Below are 21,818 nucleotides of genomic sequence, written 5' to 3' on the forward strand. Positions count from 1 at the left end.
AGGGGCGGTAGCAGACCAAGTCCCTTGTGTGGTCCTGATGCGCTGCTTCCGGGAGAAAGTTGTATAGTGCGGGGGACTGGGAAGAGGTGGGCTCATCTATGGTGTTCTTGGATTGGGGACGGTCAGGGTGAATGTTTAAGGCACGGCTTAAGTTTTATTGTTTTCATGTGGCCACTCCATTGCCTGGGTTGCTATACTCCTTGCGGAGTTTTATCACCAGAGACTTTTAGATGCACTGTTTTGTGGAATTATTTTCCAAAGCTAATAAAAATCTATATTCCAGCTCAGATTCCAAGCATCTGGAAAAAAGCCAGAAGCAGCCGTCCTTCAAGAATTTCCCACACTACCGTTGTCAAGGATCATAGCAACCAGGGACTCTTCCAGGATGCTAGAGTTTGGATTTGTTCTTTTGGCTGTGGATGTGTGTGTTAGTCTGGGTAGACTAGAGAAACAAATCCACAGAAACTCATATGTGTATAAGAGAGAGTTATATATATAGCGTAAGTGTACATTAAGAAAGCATCCCAACCGAGGGCTGTCTAAGCCCATAAATCCAACATTAGCCCATATGTCTGACACTGATCTACAAGTCCTCCTCCATCCCACAAAACACACGCAATGATGCTGACTGCAGGAGGAAAGCTGAACCAGTGAACGTGTAAGCATCTCAGTGCTGACAGGGGTCTCCACACGGCTGCTCCAGCACCCAGAGCTGCATTGGGGTAGGTCCATGCGCCTTCTCCTCAGGGATGTCTTTCATGAAGTGAGCCTTGCCAGCTGAAGCAGGAAACTGACCAAGACAGCTGCACCCTGGTCTGACCATCAGAGCAAGAGACCCGAGAACTAAAAAGATGAGGCTCGGCGAGCCATTTATCCCTCGACTCTCCAATTAATCCTATATGTGTTTATTGGCCAGGTTGGCACAATAAACTTTAACTATCTCAATGTAGAACTGCTATTTCTAAAGAGAAGCAGCAGGGGGTGAGGTAGGTCCTGTTTAGGGGTGTCCAAAGAGGGGAGCTCGAGAAAAGAGAATCGGAAGTGTAGGAAAGGGAGGAACCCAGCAGGCCAGGTATAAACCTGAGCAGGCAGGCAAAAACAGGCTCCCTTTCATCTCGTTGTAACGTGCCAAGCCGGAGGAGGTAGCTATAATGAGGGCTAGCTGCCCTGGAGCTGCTGCCTGCTCAGGGCTTAGGGACCATCGGACGTCCACTACATAGCCCCCTCGTTCCTTAGGCAGTCATCTTTATGAAAGCAGATCATCAGATTTCCCCCCCTGTAGATGGCATGGTGTGAGTTCAAATCCCTGAGGTTTGTGTTAGCATTCTAGCACTTACTCGTTGTACCACTGGGGTTCCTTAGAACAGTAATAATTCCTGAGAAATATGCAGGTTTTTTGGGCCCCAAAGCCCTTTCTGCCTACGTTCTTCTACATAGCTACAATCCCACCATTCTGTCTCTATCCTCTTGAGGGTTGTGGGGAAGGAATGGGAACACGATCGTGGTTTCCCAGCAGCGCAGAGAGAGACAGCCTCCAGGAACCCGGAGCCAGAGTGAATTCCAGGAGGTCAAAGACCCTCTCAAGACCAGTAAGAAGGCAGGGCTGCTATCTTTCATCTTTAGGCAAGGGAAGAAGTACTTAACCAATGCAAAGCACAGCCGGATAGGACACAGGGAGGGAGAAGTTTGGATGCCACGTTGCTCTGGAAGTAGGGAAGGCAGCACTGTAAATGGCTATGGTCCTCCAAGCATCTCGCTTGTCTGGAAGGCAGAGACTTGGACCTCACTCCAGTGGAGTCTGAGGGGATGGGTCTGGATTGGTGTCCAGGAATCAACAGCCCCGGTGGTTTCACTGAGAGTTATTTGGGGGGGAGGGGTAGAACATGACCGCATGGGTTTTTGATACGCACACAAACACACAGTCCTCACGCTGTCTCTTAACTCTTACCATGTAGCCTTGGTGAAGGAACTTAATATTTGGGGGCCTCTGCTTCTTGACCTATAAAACGTGAGATCACAATGCCATTGTGAGGACTAAGTGGAATGACACAGGAAAGCACTCCGTACCACGCCTGACTCACGGCAAGCTCTCAGTGTGCGCTTAAAGGTCGTTGCCCCTTTGAACGGTGGATCATCTGAGAGCCAGACCACACACAATGGCCAAGGACACTGACTTTGGAGTCAGACTGACCAGGTTTGAGGCCCGTCTCTTCTGCTTCCTCAATGCTCTTAGGCATGGGCTTTAACCTGCCTTGACCTCAGTTTCCTCATCCGTAAGATGGGTGAACTCATTGTACCTATAGTATGGGATTGTCTTGAGAATCAAACGCCTTCGTGTAGGGGGAGGACCTGGAACCGGGTCTTGCAGGTAGAAAGTGTTGCAGGAGGGTATGCCACTATTCTGGTCTGCAAAAGACTACCGGTCAGCCTCAGGCAGGCACTGCAGAGGCCAGCAATGTCTTCCGCAAACTTTCCTATTAGAATGGGTTCTGAATGGGCTCTTGCGATGGCCTAGAGTGTGACCGTTGATGCTACACAGAGACAGACGTGAAACCTGACGGCTGCGTCCTGCCCTCTGAGCCATTGGACTAACTCGTTAATTCCTCGTCCCAACCCTGAAGTACGACTGCACATTCCACAGGGAGTCCCAGGATTCCCCCCAGGCCACCGGTGACTGACTGGTGGAGCTGGAATCTGAACGTGGGCCGTCTGATGCCCCAGCCTGTCCCCGCCCCAATCCTGCAGTCCCTCTCTTAATCGGACAAACCCACATCTGCTCTGGAGAGTCCGTGGGGCAAGCTGGAAGGAGCAAACTGTTGGCTCCTCATCACTCTTCTTGTCCCCGAAAGCTCTGCGGCGGGACATTTACGTGCCCTCTCTGTCCCTCACATTTGCTCAATGAAGAAAATAAGACATACTTTGAGAGGGTGAAATGAGCTAGGATCGACCAGGTTCTCGGAAGGCCCCTGGTGGGTGCTGGTCCCCAGCGACTGGAGCGGCATTCGGAAAGAGTCACAGCATCATAAATGTACTGTAGGGCAGGAGGAGGGGAAGGATGTGGTGAACTGATTTTGCCTCTACCCTCCACCCCCACCTCAAATACACCTGATCCTAAAAAATCATATTCCTAGAGGCTCCATCGAAAGTGTTCTCACCTCTGATATCCCACGAGGGTGATGGAGGCCCTGACTCTCCAACCACCTTTATCTCATTCACAAGAGAGCCTATAAGAAGGGGCGGCTACATGTCCCTGAGGTTGGGAACCCAGCCAGGCCAGGTGTGAGGGTCACTTGATCAGAGGGCAGCTCTCGGACAGGTCCAGATCCAAAGGCTCAGAAAGAGACACGAAGTCGCCAAGGGCTCCAGTGGACATTCCACCAATCCCGATTCAGTCCTGTCAATTCTGCCGACTGCCTATCTGTCATCAGCACCAAGGAGTCAGTGGTCAGACCCCCAGCTGTCTCCAGTGCGAGGGGCTGGGTGGACATCGCCATGGGAGCTCAGACAGCACAAGCAGAGGCAGGCAGGTGGCTGGAGATGTGTGAGGAGCCCACGCTGCCCAGCTCTCTCTGATCGAGTGCCCCTCTCTGGCTCCCTTTGTGCTCCGATGGTTTGTAAAATGGGAGGACAGTGGAAGACTGTATGTATCTTACTTACACATGGTCAGACCGGAGCAGGGTGTGTGTGCCATGAGGTGCTTGGTAGAGGTGCCAACGTCAGGGAGGAGTGGGCACATCGTAAAAGTGCTTTTCTTTTGGGGGGTTGGTCTCCAGCTCTAGCCTTCCATTTGGCAACTGGTGTTTTGCTCAGGTATGGAGCCGGCTGACCACAGTTCTTGTTTCCACAGTCTCTTCAGATAGACCGTAATATATTCACTTACTGTGGAGCAGCGGTTCTCAACCTTCCTCCTGCTGCAGCCTTTCACCCAGCTTCTCATGCGGTGGTGACCCCCAACCAGAACATCTTTATCACTGCTACTTCATCACTGTCATCTTGCTACTGTCATGAATCGAGCGACCCTGGGAGAGGGTCCTTAGACCCCCAAAGGGGTCGTGACACACAGGTTGAGAACCGCTGCGGACAAGTGTGGGAAGCATGGCAGGTTCTCCTGGGGGTCGTGTTAAAGGCATCTCAGGGCTCCCGTGTCCTCTGCATCAGGCATGTTTGGGAGCTGGCAGATTTCACCCTCCTGTCAGCGGCCATAGATGGTCCTTAAAGCACACGCTCATGGTGGTGAGGAACTGTGCAAAACGACAATGGCAGTGACACCACCGCCTGCCTGCTTTCTCTCACGCATTCACCCATTCATTCATTCATTCACCCATTCATTCATTCATCCATCCATCAAAGAAACGAATGTGTCCTCTGTGCTAATGGCGTTGTTGTCATCAGAGGTCAAGTGTCTTCCCCCATCTAAGTGCTGGAAGAACTAGCGTTGCCTGGGGGTCAAGGACTTCCAGCTCTGAGCAGAGGCTACCAAGACGGCCGCCTCCTAGTGGCAGCTCAAAACGTGCTTGGTCAACTCAGTGATGCATCACTGTCCCTCCCCTGATAGCTGTTTACCCCACTGATCCAGTGAGTGGGAGGTTCTGTCAGACACAGGACACTTATGCACTGACTTCTAATCCCATATGAAGAAGAGTCAGTGTCCAGGGAAAAGGTCCAAGGCATAAATCAAGAAAAAGCAAAAGCCGCTCCTCGGACAAAGCATCCTGTGAGGTGGGAACCCTCGTGTGTCAATACTGATCTCTAGACCCTTGTGGGGCCGTCCAATCCCCTCTGAGGCACGGGGATTGGTGCCATCACAGAACTGAGCTTCCATGGGTTTTCACCGGCTGGTGTTTTGAATGCCTCTCTTCAAAGCACCCATGGGCACACTCAGTCCCCTAACCTTTCCAGGAGTGTCACTGCGGGAGACCTGCGGCCGTCCCAGCACCTGGGGCTCTGTGCCAACACTGAAAGGAGGGGCTGGGGGGCAGAGGACCTTTCCGAATTTGATCCCAGGGCTTTTGTACACATGAAAATAGTTCTCTAGAAAAGGCACACTTGTTTATTAAAGAACTTCTCTGGTGGAAGGTTGAGTGGTGTGCCGAGCTGTGTGGTGTCCAGAACTCCATTGGCACCATTTTGCTTCTGAAATCATAGGCATGAACTTGACCTGAGTGTAGCTCAGGGCTTCGAGCTGGTTCATTCCATTTCAATGCCCGGCTAAGTATTTGTGCTTTCACCCCCGGTTTCCTGAATCTGAGTTAACTTTCTAACAAGATCCCCAGGTGACGCTTATCAATGCAAGACTGTAAGAAGACGGATAAGAGCTCTCATATTCCTGCATATGTTAACACGTCGGTTCTGATTCTGGTTTTCTGGGGTGGACAGGCAAATTCCCCGCAGAGGGTCGAGCCTGAATGCATCATTTCAAAGCTCTGGTTTATCTTAGGGCGATGCTGTCTAAATTCATTGTGCTCTATTGCCAGGGGACCACTGATCTGATCGTCTGTTGCTTTTTTTATAAGATGCCGTCTTTAGGTAGACAAAGTAAAGTTTCCTCGACTCCAGGATCTGGCAAGGCTGGAAATTGTCTAGCCTGCTTCCCGGTAAGCAGTAGGCTTGTTTACCTCCTTCCCAGCCCTGGGATGCTGTGGACTTTCCTCGACACTCAAGAATTAATCACACACACACACACACACACGGCACACACACACACCACACACACACCACACACACCACACACACACCCCACACACACACCCCACACACCCCACACACACACCACACACACACCACACACACCACGCACACACACCACACACACCACACACACACCACACACACCCCACACACCCCACACACACCACACACACACCACACACACCACACACACACCACACACACCACACACACACCACACACACACACACACCCCACACACACACACCACATACACAGACACCCCACCCCCCCACCCCACCCCACACACACCCCCATCCTTTTCTTCCCCGGCAAGTGAAGCGAACAGCTAGCACTTGATGGTTTTCACTGAGTCATGTTTCAGATGAAATTACACAAAGACTATAAATGTCTTTCAGCTACAGAGACACTCCAGTACCTAACACACAGATGAGACAATCACGCTCCTTTTCTACGGCCATTGACGTTTCTCCCCTCCGACTTTCTGGAAGTAACCCTTAGTGCCAGATTGAAATTCCCTGAAATTTGTATCGCCGCCGCCAATTGCCCACGTGCCCTTTCCCAAAATGTATTTCTGATAAATGGAAGGGAGAAAAACAAATCCGGCCATTTCCTCTTATCCGCTTATTCCTTTGAGAATCCATTGGCTGGTGAACTTTGAATATTGCTCACAATCATCTTTCAGTGATTGATTTATTTCTTACATTTGACATGCGAGGGCTCGTTCCTGTCTCTAGTCAAGCTGGGGGAGAGTGAAAGGGGGGATGATTTTCACCAACCAAAGTGGGAGGGACCATGGCAGGAAACGTTCAAGACCAGGGCCTCCCTCCATCCACCCCCTCTGTCTTCCTGGGAATGCAACCAACTTTATGTGATTTTATTCAAATGCCCATAGCCATGTGAGGGGTCACTGGGTGGTGGGATGACTCCTGAGCTTGACCACTCATCCGCCTCGGAAGAAAGGTCCCTCGGAAGAAAGGTCTGGTGAACTACTGCTAAATCATTGGCTGTTGAAAACCCTCAGGCATGTTGGACGGTGACACGACGAAGGGCAACACCACGAGGTAGACTCCATTCCAGGGCCACTGGTTGCTTCACCCCGTGATGTCGGCGGATAATAGATTCAGTACCACTACTACTTCCTGTCCGTTCATCCACCCACGCAGCATTTTAATGCTCTTTTCTCACTGCTTGTGATCGTTGATTTTTATGGTGGTTCTGTGATCAATGTCTGCTCCTCTTCTGAGCTGTGAGCTCGACAAGGGCCAGAATGGGAGCTATGTTTCTCTCAATTGTCCTCTCACCACCCCGCCCTCTGCTTGGGTCGTCCCTGGCACTCAACCGATACGCACAGAGAAAGAATGAGTCACTCAAGCTCTCAATGTTGCCCTTGGTGGGAACACTGAGCTGTGTTATGATTGTCGGTGAGTTACTTAACCTCTGTGTTGGAAGATGTATTTGTTTTGTATTGCTGCTGACCACGATGACCGCCAACCTAGTGACTGAAAACGCTTGTTATCTTGCCATTCCGGAGGTCAGAGGCTTGAATGGAGCCTGGCTGGCGCTGTTAGGTGCCTTTGGGTGGGGTCTGGCTCATAGCAACGTACGTGTAACAGAGAGAACTATCGTGGCTCCTGTGCCATCTTCACAATCGTAGTGATGTTTGAACCCATGGTTACAACCCCTGTGTCACTCCATCTCATAGAGGAGCTTCCTCTTTTGTACTGACCTTCTATTTTACCAAGGGTAGCCCTAGTGGTATCGTGGATTCGAGTTGGCTTGTGATCTACAAGGTTACTAGTTCAAAACAACCAGCTGCTCCTCAGAAGAAAGATGGGACTTTCTACTTCCATAAACAGAGTCTCAGAAACTCAGAGGGGCTGTTCTAGCCTGTTATTTAGGGTCACCATGAGTCAGCATGGACTTGATGGTATTTATTTTGGCTTTTGAGTTTAACAAGTATGATGTCCTACCTGAGTCCACATCTTACCATCGTTGAGTCTAGAGACTTCTGCATTCCTGGACGTGTGGTCCCTTCCTCCATGATTGCAATGTATCATACCAACTTCTGCTTCCATTGTCACATCTGCCCGTCTATATCTGACCCTCTGCCTCCCTCTGAGGTGGACCTTTGCGATTACGTTGGGCCCACCGAAATAATCCAGGGTCATCCTTCCATTGCAGGAGCCTTAAATCAGTCTCACCTGTAAAGTCCATTTTGCCCTGTAAAGTAGCACCTTTCTGGGGATTAAGATATGGATATCTTTGGACGATGATTAACCTGCCATTATGCACCGAGCGTGTGGTCTGGCTTGCCAGACAGAATGTAAATTGACTTCTTTGGATCACGTTCTTCAGCACAGAGGATGGTAAGCTCTTGTCTCTGATACAGTGAACACACCTCTGTACCTACCTCGGAAGCTAATTTAATATGCTAAGGAGAGCAGAGGTGGGCTTGCTTATTGATGTGCAGAGAAAGGCCAAAGAAAATGTCTTAGGGAGTGAATTTCTGGGTAAGGAGCCCTGGTGGCAGAATAGTGACGAGGTCAGCTCATCTGCTGTCTAAAACCAGGGGTTGAATCTGTCAGCTATTCCAGGAAAGAACTGGAAGTCTGCTTCTGTCGAGATCATGCTGATGAGGTAGCCCTCTGTCCTGTGGACTCCCTCTGAGCCAAACCCAACTCAACGGGACCGAAAACCACAGCTTGCTAGAACTCCCCCCGCCTCCCCGCCCCCCAGCCCTCAACCAGCCAAAAGTTCTGAGGCCCTCATATTCATTCTCTGATTAAGTGCAGTGTTTTATGTCAGTACCTCCCCCTGCCTTTATAAATTCTTAGAAAGGCTTCAAGGACAGAGCACTTGGCTTTGGGTGAGTTGAGGAACGGGGAGGAAATACGGGGACCACACCTCACAGACATATCTGCTGTTCCCAGTCCATGAACAAGAACGTGGGTCTGGGTGAGGCAGGGATGCACCCGAGCATACAGACCCAAGGCAGGCAACCTGGCCACGAGTCACAGACACTTCAACCAGGGAGGAACGGGCCTAGGGAGGGAAGGCTGGATGAATTCAACAAGTCTCAATCAGCGGTTCTTGTGGGCTAGGTCATGTCCTAGGAGCTGTGAGGAAGTGGAATGTGGTTCCTGCTACTTGTGGTTGTTGTGCATGAGGGAAAAACAAAGCTGGTAAATGGAAACAGAAACCGGGCCTCTTCCAGGCAACACCAGAAATGCTGGGACGCGCAGCTAAGGCAGCCCTTGTGTTTGGGTCTGAGGGGTCACAGGCTCTTCTACCCAAACCAGATGATCCATCCTCATCGGATTGGGTGGGGCTGTTCACGCAGGGCCTGTGGGACACTAGGAAGAGGGGATTGGTCATGTTTCCTCTCCTCTGGCCATAAGGATGAGCCATCTCTGAAGCAGAAGGAAAGGGAAGTTCAAAACCCCAGTCGGAAGTGATGGAGACCAGACACCTCAGAGGCTGTGACAAGAAGACTCGGAGGAGCAGTATCAAGACTGTGGGGTGCCTTCTTCTCATCTGGCATGACCCCACAGAACTGGGGGACAGAGTGACAGACTGGCTTCCTGGCCCCTTGAGGAAAAGGCCAAGGGACCATGTAGCAGTGGGGAGACTGAAGACTAGAGGGAGACAGCTACCATATGGCCAAGAGCCTGAGAGTACTAGGCTGCTGGCTGAGGGCCCCAAGGACCGTATCCATACTGTTTGTGGATCCTGACTTGTGGTCCTCTGTTGACTTCCCTCATGAGCCCTCTTAATGGTGACTTGTGTCTGTGAGCAACACATTCCCGAACCCGACCTGGATGTAGAGTGACGGGGGAGGAATGGCTGGTGTCCGAATAGATAAAGAAGGATGGCCCACCAGAGGCTTGCCTGGCCCTTCCTACCTGGCAGCAGGGAAGCTAAGCAAAGGGGGGTGGGGGCAGATAAGGTCATTGATTACAGCGCCCCAATGCCCACCCCAGGATCTTTACTTGCCCAGCAATGTTTAGGGGGAGGGGTAAGAAAAATATAGGCTTTATAAAACCAAATCTATTCCGTTTAAGGAACTGTCCCTTAATGTGAAAACGGTTCCTTCTAGTAACCCTAGAATGTTCTCAGGTGGAGAGCGTGATTGGTTTTGTACATGGCTCCAATAGGCACATTGACAGCGATCCCCAGATGGTGCCCATGGTTAACAGGCTTGGCTGCCAGCTGCAAGGGTGAAAGGTTGAACAAACCCAGGGGTGCCTTGGCGGGGAGCCCTGGTGCTCGGCTGTGGGAGAATCAACCTTTGAAAACTCCGTAAACGTGTTTCTTTCTTGAGAACTCCCTGGAGCACGGTTCTACCCGGGGCACTGGAATCAACTTGAGGGACACTGGTGAACCAGATGACAGACCTTCAAATGTGGGGAGGAAAATATCAAGCTGTGAAATCCAAAACCTTAGAAGTGACCCTAAAAGCTAGGGGAGGGTATAGTGGGCCTCCAAAGCTGTTGGAGATCCCTTCCTGGTTTCTAGGAAAGGCTTTCTTGAGATCCCCAGTTCCTGTTCCGTCTCAAACACCTGCCCTGGACTCCCTCAGTGGTCACCTTGTGAGTTTGTTCTAGCAGTGGCCAGCGAGAACAAAGAGGACCCGCTCACGGCCAGGGGCCCTTTGCTAGCCTTGACTCCTGGGGAGCCTCAGTCGGAGGCCTCTGAGAGATTGTGCCTCACAGACCTTTCATTTCCATGGATTTAAAACAAAACCAGACCACCCCCACTCCCACGAAGTCCGTTCTGATTTATTAAAGTATATTTTAAAAGATAAAAGGGAAAAAAGCAAAGCAACAACTCGGAAAGGGGTACCTTAGTGTTTTTTCTCATGGGAAAGAACTCTCCGTCGTGTCTGGGCACTGAGTGAAGGTCGGCTAATGAGTTCACCCTGGTAAAACACCGACGTTCTCCCAGACATACTAATTAAGGTGCTTTTTGTCTTTTCTCTGGGTTTTAGCTTTGAAGATACCATGCGAACGGCATGCTTGGAAATGGAGGCGCCAAGTTTGGAGGAAATGATAGTGGTTCCACTTGGCAATTCGCCTCACACTTGAATGGCCTCGGGTGGACAGTGGTCTCCCCACTTTACGCCTGACCCCCATGCCTAGCTTGTAATGCACGGCCCTGAGTCCAACGCTCCCCCATTGACTCATGCGCTGCACAACCTCTGGCGGGAAGCCGTGGCAGGGGCGCCTTGACAAACAGACAGGAGCGTGGGTTCTGCCTTGGTGCCGCTGGCGGTGTAACCAAGTGCCTCGCCTGCTTCTCCCGGTTCTGGAGCCTCAGAGTCCCAGTTGCAAGGGCAGGCTCCTGCTGGAGCTTCCAGAGAAGAATTGTGCCTTGTCCGTTACTAGCTACTGGTGGTTGCTGTCAATCCGTGGGGTCGCTTGGTTTGTAACTACCGCACCCCAGCTCTCTCCCCGCTATGTTGTGTTCTCCCTCGGTCTCTCCGTCTCTCTGTCTGGTGAGGACATCATTGCATTTGGGAGCTGCCGAAACTAGTGTAACCCTAGGAACGAATTCGATCTGCAGGGACCTCTTTCCGAAGAATACATTCTGAAGCTCCAGGTGGATATGGATTTTGGGGGACAGGGGTGCACATCACTCAACCCAGGTCAGACCCCTGAGAGACGCTTTCTTATTTATACATTCTATAATGACTCTATTGGTCAACCCACTTAGATTCTATATTAGTAAAGGATGACTTCTTTCCCTTTTTAAAAGCAACGATTGAGATAATGAAATTGAGTAGCCCTTCTGACCTATTCCATGGGTAATGGAAATGATGGTTTTGAGCGCCCTTGGGAGGTAGGCCCACCCCACTTGGGCTACCTGGTCCAGGAAGGCGTCATGGGGATTTTTTCCAGCATTCAGATGGAGCAACACATCTTCAGGGACACCAGATGGCTTTGTAGCAGGACGGTACCCATTGTTACTGCTTCTGCCAGGCCCGAGAGCCTCAACGGCTGGCTTTCTCTTCCCTTGCAGAGTACACGGTCATCAATGAAGCTTGCCCCGGCGCCGAGTGGAACATCATGTGCCGGGAGTGCTGTGAATACGATCAGATCGAGTGTGTCTGCCCTGGGAGGAAGGAGGTCGTGGGCTACACCATCCCCTGCTGCCGGAACGAGGACAACGAGTGTGACTCCTGCCTCATCCACCCAGGTGAGAGTCAGGGAACACTGGCTGAGCACAGGTGGCTTAAAAAGCCAACAAACCAAACTCATTGCCATCAAGTCGACTCTGACTCATAGGTGGTTAAAGGCTTGGTGTCTGTAGGCAGGCAACCACCAGGGGATTGTGGTACCATGGTTATTAAAGGTGACACCTTGTAGCTCGTTCTAACGACGTGCAAAGGAATTCCGGGCAGCTTCTCAGTGTTAGATATATAAAGCTGGGGACGTAGCCAATCATGGGTTTAACAAACATGGACGAGCTGTGGTGTACCGTGTCAGTCCCTGTGAATACAGTGACTGAAAAGGGCAGATTCCCAGCACTCCTAGCACTTACAGAGTGGTAGGGGAGATGAAGAGGCAATGACATAGCTGCAGTACAGCAAGAACTGGATAGAAGATGTATAAGGGGTGATGGGAGCGCCACTGCTGTTGGAGGGAAGTGGAGGCAAAGACCGGGGAGACTGATGAGAGGAGGTCATGTGTGTGGCAGCAGACTGAAAGAGGTGGAGGAGACCCAGAAGAAAGGACAGCCAGAAGGGAGAGCATGTGCCAAGGCACTGTGGCAAGAGAAAGCATGATGTTGAGGAGATGCAAATAACTCAGTTTGTCTGATGATATGATGTGTGCATGTGTGCGTGTGTTAGTGTGTAAATGGATTCAGAGAGACACATCTGAAAAAGGCAACAGTGGCCGGATGCTAAAGGGTTTTATAAGCTGTGCTCTGAAGATTGGACTGTATTCTGGAGATATGTCAATGAAATTGAAGTTTTTCCCCTCCTTATCGGCAGTGTTGAGAAGTTATGACTAGAGACAGGAGAGGAATGGTGGGGACCTTAATGAAGACAGAGGAGGGACTTAGAAGTTACTCAAGGGAGCAGAATGGCCAACACATGGTGCTGTGGTGGGATTTGGATAGATGTAGAAGGAGAGGGGTGCGAAGAGGAGGCAAGGACAATTCTCTGGTTTCTGGATTGGACATTGGGGAGGTGGTCTCTGTCATGTGAGGAGGATGTCTTTGGATGAGATGAGACCTCCTCAGGTTGCCTTGCTCACTCCTTTGTCTGCACACCAGTCTGAGCCCCATCTACCCCACCTGTGTAAGGCATGTTCTCTAGAGAAATGAGACTAGGACACTTATGATTTTATATATATATATATATAGCGAGAGAGAGGTTTATACAACAAGAAGGAATATTATAGCTAATTAGTCTGCCCAGAGGGTTCAAGTCAACTCACCTCTGTGGAACAGTTAGCATTCTGGAAGTCCTTCAACTCCCATGGGCTGTCAGGTCCACGGCCAAGGAAGTAGACAGCAGAGTCCTCCTGGGGGCAAGGCAAGCAGTCTGCCCACGGGCAGCAGGCAGCAGGGTGGGTCACCAACAGTCAGTAGCTCGGGTGCTTAGCAGTGCAGCCCTGGATGGGATGTTAAACACAGCAATGTAAGGTGACAGAAGCCACCTGCCTTAAGCCCAAGTGATGTACGCACCGTCAGGTGGTGAAGTAGATCTTGAAGGAGCCTCCAGTTCTAGCAACACGATCCACAAGCTGGCCTGGCCCACAGGTGGTGTAGCTCACAGAATGAGGCAGAGAACTTAGCTACAGCAGCAGCATGAAGGCCCCAGCACACTCCGATCACCAGAGAGCAAAAGAGACCGGGGAGGAGTGGGGGGTGTTAGCACCTTGCAGAGCCATTTATCTCTTTGCCTTTCAATCAAACTGCAACCTGATTAATCCCACATGTTCCTATTGGCCAGGCTGGCACAATAAACCTGCTCTCATGGCACCTCACCAGGTTACTCTTTTTAACAACTGCAGATTTGATGACCTCCCTGTAGTGGCTGTTTGGTGGTAGCCAATGTGGGCTGTCGACCTCGTACTAAAGAAGATGCTTCCAATGTGATTAACGATATACTAAACTTTGTGACGCTTTCACACTTTCTACCTTACACATCTGACCTCTTCCCTCCTGGGACAGGTCAAAAGAAAGACAAGTGAGTCTTTCTTTGTCTCAAAGGATGCCAAAGGGCTACTTTGGGAACATTTCCCACATCAGTATTCTCCCCTGTTTTCAAAACACAGAAACCTCCTTTCTTTCCGGGGAAGCTCTTGAAAGTGAAACAAATGGGGTTCAAGTGTACAAGGGATACCTCATGCCCTCTGAAAGCGAAGCTGAGCTTGGAGCTTGCGTGTCCTCGGGACAACCTTTACACGGTTAATCTGTGGAAGGAAACCTGCTGCCCACATTCCCTGATGGGTGGATGGTGTTGTCAGGGAGACAGTTGAGTCCTTCTCCCAGACTTTCCCAGGAAACACTGATTGCTAAGGCAGGGGCTGTTGACCAGAGACCCTTGGCTGGGGTATGGAAGTCTTCCAATGACTTGCAGTACACTCAAGAGCTGGCCGCTTGCTGGTGGTACTAGTGTGGTGTCAGGGGAAGCCAGCCCCTAACACATCATTACAGGTCTAGTAGGCGCAATTGTACAGTGATAATAAGTAAATATCATAGTAAAGTTATAGAGAGCATGAGAGATAGAAGAGAAGTATTGAAATAAATGGAGTCAGACATGATTCATGGCAGACACGATTCATGCTCACCTCAGGCCCGCTTGGTGGTCCACGTGGAGGGTGAGAGAGAATCTTTAGTGCTAGCCCAGGCTTTTATCTTCTCTGGGGACATGCAAGCCCCCTAATTACAGGTGAGGACATTGTCACAGGAAGAGGTTGTGCTATAGGTAATACAGTAATGAGAGGGTGGTCTAGGGAAATACACGCAATAGGAAGAGGAGGGATTGGGGGTATACATATGACAAGATGGGCGGATCCTAGATTTGGGTTGGCAGCTTAACTTTGGATGTCATAGAACCTGTTTGACCTGTTCCCTGGCTCAACTGATAGAGACCATTATGGGGGGGGGGTGCAAACTCCACCTACAGCAATCAAGCTAATGGTCGCAGGCCCCACCCCTGTGGTGTGGGGAGACAGCAGTCTGGCAGTGACGATGCCTGTGAGCATCTGACCTCCCCCCACAGTGTGGGGCTTGGGTTTCCTGCTAGGCACTTTTGACAGGCAGGACAACTCTGTTGGTAGTAGTGTGCATCCTATTGCCTAGTGTGGAGGCACACACCATTTGTGGTCCCCCTGAGGGATGAAAGCCTTAGTCAGGGGGCCTTAAGGAGTAAAGCACTGACCCCCATCAACTGTTCAGTTAAGAAATTCAGGATGAAACATTAGGAAAAAAATTTTTTTTTAAATTTCAGGATAGTGAGTTGATGCCCTGAGGCAGTCGCCATGGCGATCTGTGGAATTTGCGTGTGCGCATCTGTGTGAGCACATGGCTTTATGCGCTTTCATTCATTACAGTCGTTGTTGGTTTTAACACACATTGCCCCATATTAGAACAACGGGACACCCTTCATCTTAGCCTCAATTGTCATTGTGGCATAATCACACTCTTCTATTTGCTTTTCCTTAATTTCTTACCCAGAGCTCTAGTGGTACATTGGGTTACACACTGGGCTGCTAACCGCAGGTCAGCAGTTTGAAACCACCAGCCCCTCTGCTGGAGAAAGATGAGGCTTTCTACTCCTGTAAAGAGATACAGTCCCAGAAACCCACAGGAGCAGTTCGACCCTACCCTACAGCGTCACAGTGAGTCCGAATAAACTCAATGGCAGTGGGTGAGAGTGAGCACTCCTCCAGCAGCGGTGTCATCTCAGGTGTGAGTGAGATCTCTCTCCAGTCACAACACTGTCGGCCTTTTTCTACACCCCTGCTCCAGATGCGCAATCAGCCGTTTCTCCCAGGAATCTTGGTTTGGAACCTCAGTCTGAGCTTTAGACCAGCTCCTGGTGATTGGACTGCCATTACTGCTCGTTGTTTTGTTTGGTTGTTTTTTAGTGTGTGTGACCATGATCGATGTATTTTTAGACAATGACAAAGCCCGAAGTGTATGCGGATAGTCCAATCCAAACACACCCTTACAAGACTGCATGGTTCTTTGAGGTGGTATGTGTGTCTCATTTATCTCACGCTGAAAAACCTGTGCCCCCATAATAACCTAATCACTTCTTTGCTTTATTCCGTAATGGTATATTGTATCACGGTAGAATTCTGCAAAGTAACAGTAGCACAATTAGCACTGACCACAAGACCACGGACTGATGGTGTGGTTCCTCTGTGATGATATCTGACCTCAGCATAGATCCCCTGGATCTGTACAATCAAAACATGACGTTTTAGATCGTGTGATGTTGTGCCACATACTTATTTACCACATGGGTTTATGGGGTCAGTGTTCTGTTACGTGTATTTCCTAGATTGTTGCCCTTCTTGCACAAAAGACAGCATCCCATGAACACTTGCAGACAGCTTGGTGCTTTCCCTGAGCAACCTGTGCAGGAGATCGGTCGTTCCATATCAATAGATAGCCATTTTCTCCAGCACTTGTCACGGTTGCATATAACTTTGTCATGTGCATATTTGAGAGATGTGGCTATTCTAAGCAGTACTACAGTGAATACTAGGGAGCCCTGGTGACGCAATGCACTGGGACCTTAACTGCAAAGTCACACATTCAAACCCACGAGCTGCTCTGCAGGAGAAAACCAGGGCTCTCTGCTCCTAGGAAGATCTGTAGGCTCGGAGACCCTGAGGGGCAGTTCTCCTGTGACTTTGCTCACCGGTGCACACTCTGCTCTGTGTGTTTTCCATTCACACCAACACTATGTCCTCCAAGCCTTGCAACAGGATTCACGTCAACACGTTTGGATTTTGTCAAACTCCCAGATGAGAAAGGACATCTCAGGAGAGTTTTCATTTACAGGTCTCTCCCAATAGAGGGCAAGCTTCTTGGGTGGTAGCCATGTTTACGTCAGCATCAAGCTGTGGAAGGGCAGGTGCAAGGAATGTGGACGTAATGTCTAGAAGCATCTGGTGCATGGTCAACACAGCAGGGACCCCTCCCTGGCCCAATTTTGCCACATGGTTTTTGTGCATTCTCGGTTGTGTAGCGCTGAACTTTTGGTCCCTCTCCCAACCCTGTAAGCAATCTAGTGTCATTTTAACATAGCCTTATTCACCTGGATGCCTGGGGTGGTTCTGTGGCTTGTACCGAGGGGTCTTGATGGTGTTTGTGCTGAGAGGGAAAATTGGCAAGGCCTTTGAGTGCAGTTCCTAAATTAACTCCTGTCATAGGAACACCAAACCCAACCCTCTGCTATCAAGTCTATTCTGACTCACTGACCCTCTGTAGGGTTTCTGGGACTTGTTAATCTTTTCAGAAACAGATACCCCATCTTTCTTCTGCAGAGACACTGCTAGGTTTGAACTGCTGACCTTGCAGTAAGCAACCGGACACCTAACACACAGTACCACCAAGACGGCAAATTGCCAAGTGGGGAGGATGACTTTTAGAAGCATTGGGGAGACTAGGGTTGGTGCCTCTCACTGTCCCACACCACTGTGGGTCTCCATCCTTATCAAACCACACAGCAACCTTGGGCATGCAGGCTGTCAATTTTCATCATGGAATACTGTGTCATAAATATGGTTGTGGATGCTGAAATGATATGAATACTAACAATAAATTGCTGTATAAAATCTTCCTACATTGAATTGCATTATTAGTGGAAGCCTATTTTGGCTTTCATTTTCTTTAAGCCCTACTTCAATCTCCACAAGATAATGATGGACAAAGAGAAGAACAAGGAGCTACTTGATACAGACTCTCTAGCTTGGTCTTTGCAGGACTGTGCAATTAGGAGGTGCTTGTGGCCCATCAGGGTAACTAGATAGCTTGCTAACAATGTAAATAAGGTAGCCCCCTTGCGAGGTGGGACCTTGAAAATGAGGTGTCTGGAACCCTACCAAGGGGCTTGCTCAGATTTAGCATTCCACTAAGCCTAAGATGAGCCATCCCAGAGGTAGGAAGGAAAATCCCCCTGCCATCGAGAAAGAAGAGCCCGAAGTGGAGAGCATCCTTTGGATCGGAACGTCCTGTGCTGAACTCCCCTAATTTGGAGGCAGAGCTTAGCACCAGAGATGAGAGATGGCAGGAAGGAATGCCCGAGGAGCAGCAGAGGGAGCAGGCTGGCATGAGGTGGAGCAGTGGGCGTCCTGGCCCACAGAGCAGGAAAGCTGGTGCCTTAGGGCAGGAGGGGTGCTGGTGGAGTAGATTGCCTTGTAGTACTTAAGGGGGGAAGGAAGGGAGCAGAGGGAAGCTAGAATGGCTAATAAAAGAGGTAGAGCCGAGTGTCTCCCCGCCCCCTCAGCAGAAAGGAGTGCCTTAGGGCATTTACCAGCACAGCTCAAAAGCTTTGTAAAGAAGCGTCTGACCAAGAGAGGTTAAGGCACAGGCATGGCTGGAGGCACTGCTGAGAAGATGCCATCCTGATCAAAGAACTGTAACCTGAGCGTTCCTGAACCCAAATTGTAAGCTTTTAATACCCTCGTAAACTCAGTGACTGTGAATATTGTCCATGCGGTCTCGGTGACCACTCTGATGAATTATTTAACTCAGCAGAGAAGCAGAATGCTGTGAAATTAGTGTCAGTAAGAATTTGGAAAAGCTGGAAGGTCGAGACACTCCGACCTCCTCTTTGTAGGCATCGGCCTCTAGCCGATGCTCACGGTGATTCTCCTCTCTCCTCTTTATGAAGCCGGAGGAAATCCGATGCTGCCCCCATGCCATTGCTGCATGAAGTTCACAAATGCTCATGTCACGATGCTGACTAAAGCACTAGAGACCCTAACAAAATCAGAGACTCGCAGAACACCAGCGAGAAGGAAAACAGGCACACCTGCTTGTAGGGTGTGCAGGCAGAGCCAGGTGATTTAAGCGTCATTGTAATTGGGCAATGATGACAGCTGCAGGGAGCGCTCTACAGGGTCAAAAAGAGGAGCAGTCCAGCGCCTTAGCCTCATACGCACATTAATTAATACTTGTCAGCCAGGCTTGGGGAAAATGATTTTGTTGTTAAAGCTAAACACAGGGCCATTTTTATTAAGAAGTAGTACATTTCTGCTGAAACACAACACACACACCCCCAAAAAAGAAAGACATTTTTTTGTTTTCCTGGCACAGAGTGAGTGAACTAGAACTTGGTCCTGGACCCCGTACTTGGGTTCCTTCCACAGTCCCACGCTGACTTCCTGTCTGTATGTCGTAGAGGTGATCTGTCCACTTGGCCCAACAGCACATAGCCCCATAGACGGCTACCCCCAAAGGCTTGTTAGTGATAATCCTCCCTACGCCAAACTCATATTCATTTGTGGGCGAGGACGGTAAGTTGTATATAATATTCATCCATCCACTCGCTAGCTCACTTGACAGTTCCTTGCTGCTCTAGAAATCAAATCTGGCATCCATTGAGCATGCCTGTCAGTGTTGTCAGCCTAGCTCTAAGCCCCTCCTTTCTTCCCTGTAGGAGCCATGAGCCATCACGTCCCCACAGTCATGAGCTTCAACCTGCCATCCTCGAGGGGGCCTTGGGGATGTGGGAATTATGGATCTCTGCACAGAGGAAAGGATGACATATGAGAGCCATGGAAACAAAGCCGAGAAATTCTAGCATTGTTGTTGTTTGTTTTAATCATTTTATTGGGGGCTCATGCAAATCATCACAATCCATACATACATCACTCATATAAAGCACATTTGTACATTCATTGCCCTCCTCATTCTTAGAACATTTGCTCTCCACGTAAGCCCTTGGCATCAGCTCCTCATTTCCCCCCTCCTTCCTCACTCCCTCCTCCCTTATGAATCCTTGATATTTTATGAATTATTATTTTGTCATATCTTATGCTATCTGACATCTACATTCACCCACTTTTCTGTTGTCCACCCCCCAGGGAGGAGGTTATATGTAATATCCTTGTAATCCGTTCCCCCTTTCCACCCTCCCCTCCCTCCACCCTTCCGATATCGCCACTCTCACCATGGGTCCTGAAGGGATCATCCACCCTGGATTCCCTGTGTTTCCAGTTCCTATGTGTACCAGTGTACATCCTCTGGTCTAGCCAGATTTGTAAGGTAGAATTGGGATCATGATAGTGGGAGTGGGGTGGGAGGGAGTAGAAGCATTTAGGAACTAGAGGAAAGTTGTATGTTTTATCATTGCTACACTGCACCCTGACTGTCTTTTCTCCTCCCTACGACCCTTCCGTAAGTGGATGTCCAGTTGCCTACAGTTGGGCTTTGGGTCCCTACTCTGCACTGCCATTCATTCACAATGATGTGATTTTTTTGTTCTTTGGTGCCTGATACGCCATTCCTTCAACACCTCATGATCACACAGGCTGGTGTGCTTCTTCCATGTGGGTTTTGTTGCTTCTGAGCTAGATGGCCACTTGTTTGCCATCAAGCCTTTAAAACCCCAGAGGCTTTATCTTTTGATACCCAGGCACCATCAGCTTTCTTCACCACATTTGCTTATGCCCCATTTGTCTTCAGCGATCGTATAGGGGAGGTGAGCACACAACGATATGATTTTTGTTCTTTGATACCTGATACCTGATCCCTTCGGCACCTCGTGATCACACAGGGTGGTGTGCTTCTTCCATGTAGGCTTTGTTGCTTCTCAGCTAGATGGCCACTTGTTTAAGTTAGGTTAAAATTTAACTTCTTTCCATTTGTTTCCATTTCTTACCCATTTTTTAGCTTGTGCTACTTATTATTTTTCTGCTGCCTTTTGGATTGAGGTTTTTAAAAAAATGTTTTATTTTGTTGTTGTTGGAATCTTTTTTTGGGTATGATTTTCTTTGTGCAAAACTCAGGATATATACATATATGTAATCAAGATTAGTAGTTTCTTTGAGTTATAAATAAAAATAAACAAATATGTTTCAAATTTTTAAAGGGAGAGAGAAAGAAGGGTCACAGCCTTAAGAACTTGCTGTATTCCTTACTCTTCAGAACTAAGTGCTGTTAAAAGAGGAAAGTTGAACTGACAGGGACTGAGATCCTGCTGTGACATGTGAGTTGGTTTCAAACAGACAAGTGAGAATGCGTTCTCAGTGTTATGGCAGGGGAGGTTCGAGTGCAATGGGGAGCTAATACTAACAGATACAACAATTGGAAAATGCTCTAAAATGGATGGTGAGGATAAATGCACAACTCTTTTAAACATATTTATGCCATAAAAAGAATGAATAGCTGAATAATATTGTGAATTGCTGGAAATCTTCAATCTCAGACTCAAAGTGATGGAGTCAATAGAAGCATCAGCTCTGTCATCTCATCTTGTGACCATTCAAGCAGAAGATCAATGGGTCTGCTTTAGGACCAACACACGTCTTGGTGCCTCAAATGGTAGACTTATTTCTGGGTATATTTGGCCCGCTGATTGCAAAATAGCACAAGCTTTGCCCTATCAGCTCTAGTTTTTGACACACAGAGCATATGCCATATACCATCCTTCGCTCTACTTGCCATGAAAAAGCAGACCAATTTAATCTAGCATGAATAAAGGAAGTGCATGTTGGCTTTATTTAAAGTAGTTTGTGTTGTACTAAATATTTAGGTCAAGTTCTACTTCACACGGCGTCCTTTGATCCAAGATATATCTGAACAGTGCAAGTTACATGAACTTGGAATTTTCTCCCAGTATCACTTGGCTTTCTTTGGAAGTGAATAGCAGGGCGTTCCAATTTGTTATCTCAAAAGGCGCCAGGTCCTGCACAATAAATAAAGAGCCGTGACGGTGTAGTGGGTGATGTGTTTGACGGCTGACCACAAGTTCAGCTATTCGAGCCCACCAGCTGCTCTGCAAGAGAACGATGAGACTTTCTGTGCCATGAAGATTTACCGCCTCAGAAACCCAGGAGAATTTCAAGTCTGTCCTACAGGGTCACCCCGAGTCATAATCGACTGGTGGGTAATAAGTCGGGTAGAATAGAGAGCCAAATTTTCTGAAACCCAAA

General features: G+C 49.1%; 1 protein-coding gene across 1 annotated transcript in view; it reads left to right on the plus strand.

Annotated features, from left to right (window-relative positions):
- PAMR1 (peptidase domain containing associated with muscle regeneration 1) overlaps positions 1 to 21,818 on the plus strand; it is a 94,167-nt gene that overhangs the window by 10,379 nt on the left and 61,970 nt on the right. The window contains exon 2 of the mRNA XM_075548366.1: positions 11,710 to 11,886. Within this exon, the coding sequence (XP_075404481.1) occupies positions 11,710 to 11,886 (177 nt within the window). The remainder of the gene's footprint in view (positions 1 to 11,709; positions 11,887 to 21,818) is intronic.

Source organism: Tenrec ecaudatus, chromosome 4, assembly GCF_050624435.1.
Source record: "Tenrec ecaudatus isolate mTenEca1 chromosome 4, mTenEca1.hap1, whole genome shotgun sequence".
NCBI lineage: Eukaryota > Metazoa > Chordata > Mammalia > Afrosoricida > Tenrecidae > Tenrec > Tenrec ecaudatus.